Source organism: Alosa alosa, chromosome 4 (assembly GCF_017589495.1).
Source record: "Alosa alosa isolate M-15738 ecotype Scorff River chromosome 4, AALO_Geno_1.1, whole genome shotgun sequence".
Classification (NCBI taxonomy): domain Eukaryota; kingdom Metazoa; phylum Chordata; class Actinopteri; order Clupeiformes; family Clupeidae; genus Alosa; species Alosa alosa.
The window spans coordinates 12,937,842-12,949,310 of NC_063192.1; the positions used below are offsets into that span (position 1 = coordinate 12,937,842).

The 11,469-nt window shown below is 39.5% G+C and overlaps 1 protein-coding gene across 3 annotated transcripts; it reads left to right on the forward strand.

Annotated features, from left to right (window-relative positions):
* The first annotated feature begins 340 nt into the window (after positions 1–340).
* Positions 341–11,036, forward strand: tnnt2a (troponin T type 2a (cardiac)). 3 transcript variants are annotated; one of them, XR_007193341.1, is made up of 14 exons: positions 341–450; positions 671–737; positions 1,288–1,298; positions 1,840–1,857; positions 4,316–4,345; positions 5,785–5,806; positions 5,902–5,965; positions 6,444–6,560; positions 8,028–8,105; positions 8,423–8,530; positions 8,842–8,986; positions 9,232–9,322; positions 9,541–9,581; positions 10,816–11,036. XR_007193341.1 is itself a non-coding variant. In XM_048240932.1 (14 exons), exons 2-14 carry the CDS (start codon positions 706–708, stop codon positions 10,847–10,849), a joined length of 753 nt encoding a protein of 250 aa, XP_048096889.1. In that variant the 5' UTR covers positions 341–450; positions 671–705; the 3' UTR covers positions 10,850–11,036. The 3 variants fall into 3 exon arrangements, 2 of the variants coding, with proteins under 2 accessions (XP_048096889.1, XP_048096890.1); XM_048240932.1 differs by having other exon boundaries at positions 8,842–8,948; XM_048240933.1 differs by lacking the exons at positions 341–450; positions 1,288–1,298 and having other exon boundaries at positions 719–737; positions 8,842–8,948.
* The last annotated feature ends 433 nt before the right edge of the window (positions 11,037–11,469 follow it).

Sequence of the window (11,469 nt, forward strand, 5' to 3'; positions counted from 1 at the left end):
CGGCTGCCCCCAAGAATAAGGCATTTTTACGTTTAGATATTTAAAATAATACCATAATTACAGAATCCAGAGAGAATAGAAGAGACAAGGTGTTATCTGTGACAATCTTACAAACCAAATAAGCAACATATTTAAAATTTGCCCACTAGAACAGAGGAACATGCCTTTTTTGGGATTGGAGAGTGAGAGTGTGAGGACTATCTTTAGAGTTAAAAATAAATAGTGTCTGTGTGTGCATGTTTTGTGTGTGTCTGTGTGTGTGTGTGTGAGTAGTGGTGACAGTGGGTAGCTGGGCTGGGGTGGGGTGGGGTGGTATGGTGAGATAAATACCCTTTGTCATCCAGCCTCCTCTGCACCCTCTGTAGTTTAAAATCCAGCAGGCTTTAAGGGTTCCACTCCCTGACCAGCTCAGCATCTGCCCGTCTCTGCATTCCTCTCTTTTTCCCTAAGGTAAGTACATACAGTTTTATTCAAACAACATCGCAACCCTCTCTGAACTGGAGAACTGGTGAAGTAGGGCATACATGTGTTATCTTAATGGCTGCAGTCTCCTTGGTCCTCATAACCTGAGATGTTGAAGCGACTACAACTTTTTGAAAGATTTTGAAAGATAGATGGCAATGTCTTTAGGACCTCCTCAGAAAATCTCAAATCTTGGATATTTCAACAGCTGCTCCTGCTTTGAGTTCAGAGGAAAAAGAAAAAATGTCAGACAACGAAGAAGTTGAGGAATATGAGTAAGTGTAATGAATTGTATTCATACGGAGCTCTGGAAGTGTCATGTTTTTTTTAATATATATATATATATATATATATATATATATATTGAGGGAATGTTTTAGCAAAACATGTGCTCTTTTTACTAAACATGCTCATTTGACTAAATTGTGTGCTTGTTTGGGCTACTACACTGTACACAGATCTGCGTAAATGGCTCAATATTATGTGCTGTTGGCTGTCAGAAGGACAGCATAGGGACTGTCTACAAAGTGCATCACCAAAGAGAAACCAAAGACAGCTACTGCAGTCTATATCTGTTGTAAAAATCACAATATAGTAAAACAAGCGCATGATTTAGCATTAAGTGTGCATGATTTAGGAAAACGAGCACACATTCTCTCGATATACATTAAAATCTCTAATACCTCCCAGGCTCTGTACTCAAGTCACACCTACCCACAATAATAAAGATACCTAGAGAAAGTACCATGTCAAAATGCCAACACTATGTTGTCATGTGAATGTAGTTAAAAAGACGTTTTCTGTTTTTTTTTCCATTGTAAACAGAGAGCAGGCGGGTAAGTCGGCACTTGCTTCTATCACATCCGTTTCATGCCGTATGTTTTAAAATCACTGATCCATGCTGCTCTGATCTTCCCCCATTAGTTGACCTCAGGGTTGGACTTTACTATGGATTAATCATCATGTATTACATAGTTGTATACATTAATTGGGCTAACCCTGTTAAATTAACCAAATTAACCAAAATGTGATAAATGAATGCTGTGTAGTTGTAAGTATGGTCATGTACTGTATAGAGGATAACCATCAGTTGGTACCATAAGATGGTAGAGAATGAAAGCCATATTGTCATGTAAACCTATCCTGGTATGTTGCCCTATGCACCATTTTGTTGAAATAACAGATTATGGTCTTACACTTGTCAAGATGCATGATATATACTGCACTCTTGAACAAAGAAATACAAAGACAAAGGATTAGTGCTATGTATATGTTTTGTGTACAGGATACTTTAACATTGTTTGCATGTACTGTAACAAAAGCCTCTGCTGATGTATAATTGAAATGTTCCCATTTGATTCTTGGCCTCATCGACAGACGAGGAAGTGATTGAAGGTATGGTTTTGTTTAATAGTTTATCTCTCTCATCTTATGCATGTCAATCATCAGGTTGCCTTGTTTATCCCATGGCAAGACATTGAGATATGCTACCTGGCATATACAGTATAGATATATGACTGGGTGTTTCCTTGATTGCTTCTTGTTTCATGGATTTTTCATGGACATCATTCAGTACTGCATCTTTTTGCTTGAACTGTGTGATGTTCTCTAGTCAAAGCCCACTATAACCTGTACTCCTGTGATATTGTAATGTAGTTGCTATGTACATATACCACAAAGTCATTCAAAGAGTATACATTATTCTCAAGGTCAAATTAATATAGTCTAAGAACCTTCAGATCAATGAGCATTATGGGTAATCATATAACCATGACATGTAATGCGAAACTAATGCCACGGCTATACTCATGCATAGTGCAGCTGCCAGCTGTGTTTGTGTGCAATACTGTGGGATGCCCTGCTGACTAACAGTCTGCTCTTGCTTTGCACAGAGGAGGTGCAGGATGTGGCAGAGGAGGTGACAGAGGAGGTAGAAGGTAGAGCCTGTGCTGTCGCTCCTGCTTTGTGCTTTGCTTATCTGCCCTTATCACAGATCAAATGCAAAGAAGTGAACTTTGCACAGACAATCATGAATGGCAGATGCTCTGTTGCCTGTATATTGTGTAGGATGTGGGTGCGGTTTTGGATTTTTTTTTTTTTTTTTTTAAGCATGCATATAGGGAAAAAATGTATTCTAATTCTGAGGAAAGTGGATTAGAGTGGTATATTGTTCTATACAAGGACATGAAATTTAAATGTTATTCAACTTCAACACCTCTTATCACCTCAGCTGCCACCCGCAAACAACTACAGAGGGCTATCTGGAACGCAAGGGTTGTTATCTGTGTCCATAAACAGGCAGATGAGATAGACATGCTATGCACTGCACCATATATGCCCCCTCTTTAACAGTACTGAAATAATTCCAGTTGATCAAAATGACAGGTTATATTACAGTAAAAGGGTTTCAGTAGTGATTCAATTATCATCTCTTTCCAGTCCTTTCCAGTGGATGGTTTGGAGGAGTGTTTTGGCCATGTGCATGAGGAAAAGATATTATTTTTTTCTTACAGGGGCTCGGTGCTCTCTTTACCCAACTGGGCTTTTGAATTGCAATTGGATGTGTGTACCATGGAATTTTAAATGTTTGTCATCTGGGGCAAAGTTATTTTAATAGTTTTACATTTTGCTCTGAAAATGAATGTTGAGTTTAAAAAAATACATTTTCTCTTTCCCTGTATGGTGTAGTGAATAACCAAATGACATGAATGCATGAATGCATGACAGAGCCCAACTAACGCACAAACTTGTCCCCCCATCCAGAGGCTCAGGAGGAGGAGGTGGTGGAGGAGGCAGCTGCGGAGGAGGAGGAGGCAGGGGAGGAGGAGGAGGAGGCCCCTCAGGAGCCTGGTACTTAGCACACACACACACACACACACACACACACACACACACACACACACACACACACACACACACACATGCACACACACACACACACACACACACACACACACACACACACACACACACACACACATGCATGCACACGCACACACACACACACACAAAACAATATTAGGCACAGTGGCAAGCTATGTTAGGCACAAAACAATGCTAGGCATAGTTACCAACTGAGAAAATACAAAAATGGAAGTTGGATACTGGGGGCCGAATGCATGACAACAATGGGCCCTGGGCAGAAATCACTGACTATTAGGCGAGTCAGACAGTAGAGTATAGGGTGTCTGGAATGGACGTGGCCTCTGAGCTCTTCCCCTACCATGCTGTCATCATCTTCATCATCACAGCCACCATCATCAACAACAACATACAGTTCTACATCATTGTCTGAGTCAACATTATTACATCCATACAAAATGATATAAATATAACAAATTATAGACATCTGACCTTTAGAAGAAAGCACTTTATGTACTTGTCTGAAAGAGAGAATGAGAGGCAGGAAGAATGAAAGAAAGAGTGTATGCGTGTTTGAGTATGTCACGTGTGTGTGGCTGTCCTCACACATGTATGTGCACGTAAACGAGTATTTGGCCGTGGCTTTCGTCCCTACATTCACACATCAGGGTCTGTGCTTAACATTCCAATTCTGTTCAGGCCTCTTGGGGGTCACACGAGTACATTCACTCATGCATGTTTAATTTCCTTTGCACGGATTCCTCTCCATGTTTGGCTAGAGTATGTTGTTGGAGACTGTCTTCTATCACAGGCTTATCACCATCCCTCCACCCTTCTCCAGCCCTCACCCCCTCCTCCTCCAACCGCCACTTGTCTTATCAGCATGCTATTTCAGCCCCCATCCATGCCACCCCCATGTCCTCCACGGACCTATCACTGTTGTCATCCATTGCCTCATCGTTGCTTGGCTAACACTCTCCCTTCATTGCAGAGGCAGATGAGGAGCCAGAGGATGGAGGAGGTAAAGGCTTTGATTTGACTTTGGCCTCTCTGATTGGGCGAAATGAAAGAGGGAGTGAAGGGTGGGAGGAGAGAACTGGTAGCTTAGGGCACAAGCACTGATATACTTCACTGTATACTTGATACTGAAGTGTTTCTGGGAGGAGGAGGAGGCATATGCTAAATGCTTAAGTACAATTGTACAATTGTAAAATTGGCTGGGGTGTACTTTTTTATAGTTGTGCTGGATCGAATAGGCCCTAGTAGTATGAGGGGTATACACACAATACAGTATCCTTTAACATAATGACAGATGTGCTGTAGGTAATTGATTTGAAAGTGCCTATAATGGTAGTGGCCATGTCAAATCAGTAGTGATGGGCAAATTAAGCTTTGGTGAACCACTGAACCACAGCAGTGTGAACCTAGCGACACTAGCTATAAAGCAAAAAAATGGCCGCCACACATACATTTTCAACATAAAAGTCCTTAGCAAACCAATATTTTTGGTTACATATACTGGTTTGGGTAAGGACTTTTATGTTGAAAAATCTACATGTGGAAGCCATATTGGATTTTTTCATTAGTGTTGCTAGCTTCACACTGCTGTGGTTTAGTGGTTCACCAAAGCTTCATTTGCCCATCACTACAAATCAGCTACCGCAACATCAAATACTGTTGCATTGACAATGACCAATGATGGTGATGTGATGTATCTATATGTCTTTGGATATTTTTGCATATGATGGTCTATTGTATTGGTCATGACATGTTCAGAGCAATTTTGTCTTAGTTAGGTTCAAGTAAATGTCACTATAATAAAAAAAAGGTTTCTCTGATTTGTCATGACAGCATAACAAGGGCTGGGACCTGTGCTGATTCATGCCATTGTTATTAAGTCCAATTACTGCCCATGAGTAACAGTTTCAGCCTTGGGGAAATAGATCAAAAGAAGTCAAGCAAAATGATTACCTGTGACTGTTCACTTTTTTTGAGGTGCATCAAACTTCTCTGCGACAACCAGTCTGTGAACACATGGGGTGACTCAGTGTCATTATTGATATTGGCACAGTCCTTAGGGTATGTTCAACAGAATACCTTAAATATGAAGAAGAAGACAGGGACTAGTTCAAACCTATATCATTTCAACATTAACAAATTAGGTCGTTTTATGAGGTCAATGTTGCCGCAACACTGAACCTTCAAACAGGCCAGTTATGACAATGTGAATAACAAAATGCTATTCACGATAATATATCCGTTCAGTCAGATGTTCTCGAATCTTCTTTTGAGGTCATGTTGCTAAATACTATTTTACAATGTTGTGTGATATTTTACTATGTATTAGTAAAACAAGTCAGTTTTGTATTCAGATGATTTTAATAAAATGATGCCACTCACCTTCATCTTTGTCTCTGCCCTCCAATGCAACTCTCACACCACCTCTCTCCACATACACAGAGGAGGCAAAACCCAAATTCAAGTAAGTGCAGTCAATATAAAACAAATGTAACTTTAAAATGACTGTTTATTGACTAAAACCATGTATACATGTTGTTCTGGCATGTTCTTCCTTAGGCCTTTCATGTTGCCCAACCTGGTGCCTCCCAAGATTCCAGATGGAGAAAAAGTTGACTTTGATGTAAGTATGGATCTCTGTCATGACAGGCTTTACATTGTTTCCTTAAGAATTGCTCCTGTGTGTACAATATATTTGTCGTGCTATGTCATGGCGACATGCAGAACATAAACATATTAACCCATTTACTCCTAATATGCCTGATAAAAACGCCTATAGAATCCTATGGCATTCTAGACTAAATAACCTTATTTCCTGAGGGTTTTCTGAAAAAATACTAAGAATTGTCAACGTCTACCAAAACCTTAATATCTAAGCCTCTGTACACTTAGAAACATGAAATAAAAAGCATGCTGCGCTACGCAGCAACCAGCGGGAGACTCAATGCTGCGCTATGCAGCAACAGGCGGGAGATAGAATGTTGCGTCGTGCAGCATCCAGCGCGAATGGGTTAATATATCACATGGCATGTCACATGGAATGACTAATGTGAAGAGAATTGTCTGAGTTTGATGAAAGGCATGCACATGTTTTGTTGAAGGATATCCACCGTAAGCGCATGGAGAAGGACCTGATTGAGCTGCAGTCGCTGATTGAGGCTCACTTTGAGAACCGCAAAAAAGAAGAGGAGGAGCTGATCAACCTCACGGACAGGATTGTAAGTTCCCACCCTCCAATTGTATGTTGTAGTATAACAATTGCATTCTAGCTGGAGTATTATGCCGTAGAGCATGCTTTATATAAGATGTTCTTAAGTGTATAATTATATAGAATGTAAAACATACCTGGATGCTTTTACCATATCAACCACAGAAAGGAGCAATGGGCCTCATTCACCAACCATTCGGACAAAGAAATGTGTTCTTAAAACCCACTTAGGCAGTTTTCCCGAAGGTTCTGGCTTTCACTGTCACTACACACACTCAAGAACACTCTTATGCATGAGTAGTGACTTGTTAGTGCAAAATAAATGGTTATTGCAGTTACATCATTTTTGCAAGCATGAAATATAACAAAATGTATGTATATATTTTATCAGTTTTTATATTTTATTATTATGATATAATAATTTTTTTTAAATAAAATAAATTCCACTATTTTACAAAGCATTATGGTCTTTTGAAATAAATAAACACAACAAACACAACAAGTAACACTTATACCATATATATTTTAGTTATATATATATATATAGACTCGTTTACTGTTTAATTTTTGCAGCAGTATCACTTCAAAGCAGCTGTCATATGGTAATTAAATTGTCTTGCTTGTATAAGGTAGGCCTACATTAGAAATAAAAGTGTGGTGTCTCAGCCTCAATGTGTGTGACACAGCCCTGCAGTATCATGCCCTTCTATGGGGACTGTCAGGGCGTTTACCTATACTAATTAAGAACAACTGGCATGCCCTGTCAACTTAAGAAGAGATGGGATTGAAGCTGCAACAACTCTGAGGCTTAAAGTAGAAATCCGGACATTTTTCACATAGATCTCTGTTTCTCGAGGTCAGCGAGTACTGTCTGTACGGGGGACTAGAGTTGCTGCAGCTACAGTGCTACACTCTGGGGGCATAATCATAATCATGCCCCCAGAGTGTAGCTGCTTGGCCTGCCTGCCTACAGAGATCTATGTGAAAATGGCCGGAATGGTCCTTTAAGAACACCTTTGAAAATCTGCTTTTCACAAGATTTTTCATAGGATCTTGGCTTAGGTAGATATTGGTGAATGAGGCTCATTCACAACAACTGAAGCATAACTATCTGTCAAACAATTTCTTTCACAAAATGTACACATCATCTCTGCACTTGGCACACATTACTCTGTTTGTAAGTCTCATCCATTAACACCAGTTCATAACCTGAGCTTGTCCATGCTTTAAATGGATGTGTGTGAAACATAAAACATAATACTGCAGCAGTTGGGCATATCAGTACACTGACTGTTAAGGTGTTGGACTTTAATCCACAGGTTCTTAGTTTAATAGTGTAAGCACTTTACAACAAGTTGTTATTATTCAAGATGATGACATTACTTTCATAGACCATTAGAGAGACGGGTCTAAGCTTTTGTTCCCAGGCAAGTTCCTTTAGGTTTGCTCAGTGATTTGTTTGATCTCTTTATTGCAGGAGAAGCGTCGTTCTGAGCGGGCAGAGCAGCATCGGATTCGCAGCGAGCGTGAGAAAGAACGGCAGAAGCGTGTTGAGGTGAGTCACTCACTGACATCCTCTCCCACAGGGCATCAGGCCAGCACATTGCTGAATAATGATAGGTGATTACATGCAGCCTACTACTCCCGCCATTTTGGCTCTACAGGTCAGGAAGGCCTTGATCTTCTTTAAGTCAGACCGTGGTCATACCGCAGGCATTTGCTTGACCAAACCATTCATCAATCCTGTCAAAATGAACTTGAAAGTCATGGAAGCACTATCCATTTTGAACTAAGTGGGCAATAAATGTTTGAATTTTTAATATGACATCCTGTCACGTTTTAGTCATGTGGATTTTTTATTCCCTTCAACAGGAGGAGCGGGCACGAAAAGAGGAGGAGGAGGCAAAGAAGAGAGCAGATGAAGATGCCAAAAAGAAAAAGACTCTCACCAGCTTACATTTTGGCGGTTACATGCAGAGAGTAAGCACTTTAAGATGCTGTTGGAGGAAGGTTATTAATGTATTACCCCAACAATCTAATCAAATCACACCCCTCCCTTCCATGTTCCTAAAGCAACCTGTTGATTGGCTGGAACCGTTTATGGTCCAGCCCAAGCCGGTATTTTGTTTGCCATGTAGAGCCTAGGCTACAAATGATCAATTTGAGTTAGAGTCAACCGGCTCTACCTAATCTTACATAATTATTCTACATCAACTGCCCATGCTATGTTCTGAAACTAATATGAGTTCCCAAAGCTTATGGTGTCCTCTAAAGCCTATCAACTCCTACAGACAGTACGAGTTGGAAAGAAACAGACTGAGCGGGAAAAGAAGAAGAAGATCCTCAGTGACCGCCGCAAACCTCTGGATATTGACAGTCTGAATGAGAACAGCCTGAGGTTGAATTCAAAAGAACAGCTCAACAGATATATACTGTGTATATATATATATATATATATATATGAACCACTGTAAACCAAACCTTGAAGGCAGGCCCAATTTTGTATGAGTATGACTTAAAGCTAAGATATGTAAGGCTGATCTCCCAAGGGCATCCTGCTAATTTTACAATTTTACTGTCATCTTTATCATTTATGGTGCATTGTTCTCTGTCTTTATTGTTCTCTGTTTTTGCCATTCTCTGTTTCTGTAAACCTGGCTTCTCTCACACCTCACCTGCAGGGAAAAGGCTAAAGAGTTGTGGAGTTGGATGTACGAGTTAGAGGCTGAGAAATTTGAGCTGCAATACGAGTTCACAAAGCAGAGATATGAAGTAAGAGTTACACAATGCCATTAGGACTTTATGACCAAGCCTGGTTTACATGGTCTATAGCCATGTAAGTCGCTTTGAGGAAAAGCGTCAGCCAAATGAATGAATGAATGAATGAATGAATGAATGAATGAATGAAAAATAAATAAACATACCCTACTTTCCATGCTGTTCACAAGGATCATTACAACTAACACACTATCTTTTTTTTCTGGCCTTAGATTAATGTGCTGAGAAACCGAGTGAGTGACCACCAGAAAACGTGAGTAGCCTATACAAGTCTGTGTGTGAGTGAGAGTTGTAGTGTATCCCAAAATGTCCGCCAGAATCCCTATAGCATTAACAGGGGTCTTTTGGGGGTTGTCAAATAGACAAATTACACTCTCATCTTTCAGGAGGAGAAGTATCCTTCCTCCTATTTCTTGGATAATGAGCAAATATCAGGTTTAGTACTCTTATCTTAGAGCGATAAACCCCAGTTGCCACTGCTAATCTCCCAACAGCCTGCAGGGATCTAGCAATGTGACTTCTTCTATGCTTATCCCTTATTGCTGTCACTCACGGGCTATAGACAGGTGGTGTGTGTTGGGTAAGAATGATTTAAGGAGATCCACATGAAACAACAAACTGTCAGACAACAGTTGGGCACAAATGCCTGCCAAAAAATTTATGTGTGTTTGTAATAACATTGGTTAACATTAACAACTTTGAAATCATAATAGACACATAAATGTCTGCCTGGGGTAATAAAACATGCCAGAAAATGTATAACATGCCATGGTGGTTCTGAAATGTATAAGTATTGTGCTGTTTGTGTAGATCCAAGCCAAATATAGTAAAGGGAAGTTCAGCGAGGAAACTGAACTCTGTGATTGCAATTCACTGTTCAACCAACCATACACCTTACACAACTAGGATTGTTTGGGGTCACATATTTAATTAAGAACATTTATGTGAATAAACTGCACTTGACATAATGGCAAAAATGTCATCAGTCACATTATCTTCTTATGCTTCAATCACTAAGGGTGTATCATTGTAACTCTTTAATGAACATAGTCAATATGTACAACTTATAGACTTATGTCAGTAATTATGGGGCATTATGAATACCTTATAACTCTATATGAATATGTTTATAGGTTTCTATGTATTCAGGAAAGTGTTACCAAAATACCATAATACTATAAACTCAAAGATACATTATGAATACCTAATACAGTAATAGTGTTAATGTCAACACAGTAAATGTAATAATCCAGGGAATACACTAGATTGAAGCAAAGTGCTACCAAAATGTTTCAACAGCATTTTCACAAGCTGTAATATTTGTGTAACCATTTGTAACATGAAACAAGAACATCAGGTGTTCCCAGACCCCTACTTCTTTGTTGCAACTCTTTAGAATGTCTTTATATAATACTTCCTCTGGCAAAAATGTACAATACTCCCTTTTTCCTTTCTTTCTTTCTTTCTTTCTTTCTCTCTGTTTCTAGGTCGAAGCGAACCAAGAGGGGCCTGAGGAAGTAGACATCCTCTGTTGGTGGCCATCAGCTTCACAAACCCTCATCTCACTTTTCATCTTTGAAGCCTTTGTAACATCCCCTTTAGCTTGCATTTCAATTATGTGTTCTGTTATGTCTATGAAATGGAGAGGTGTAATGTATTCAGTTTAGAAAAGTATAATTGAAAATAAAATAATATGTAGATTTGGCAACTTTTAAGCATTTGTCTGATTATTCTAACTGATTGGCCTGTGCCTGACATATGACTTCCCAACATGTCATTTGGAATCAATAGGCCTATCTATCTATCTATCTATCTATCTATCTATCTATCTACTGGTATGTATCTATTTATCTTCTCAAAGGCAGCCACTATGCCAGTCCAACCAGAGTTCACCATTTGCACATACTATTATGCAATTACAGTTTTTGTCAGTTGCTTTGGTGCATTTATTGAATCATCATTAATCATCGTTTGCACAACAGTGCATTTCTCAAAACAATTAGTCCAAACTGCACTAAATAGTGGATTGCCTGCAAATATGCATATCGTGCACAAAATGCTTAGTTTATGTCTCAAAGGCAAGTATTTCTGCCAAGTCCTTACACTATTGTTCATGAACAAGATAGTCAAACTGTTATAAG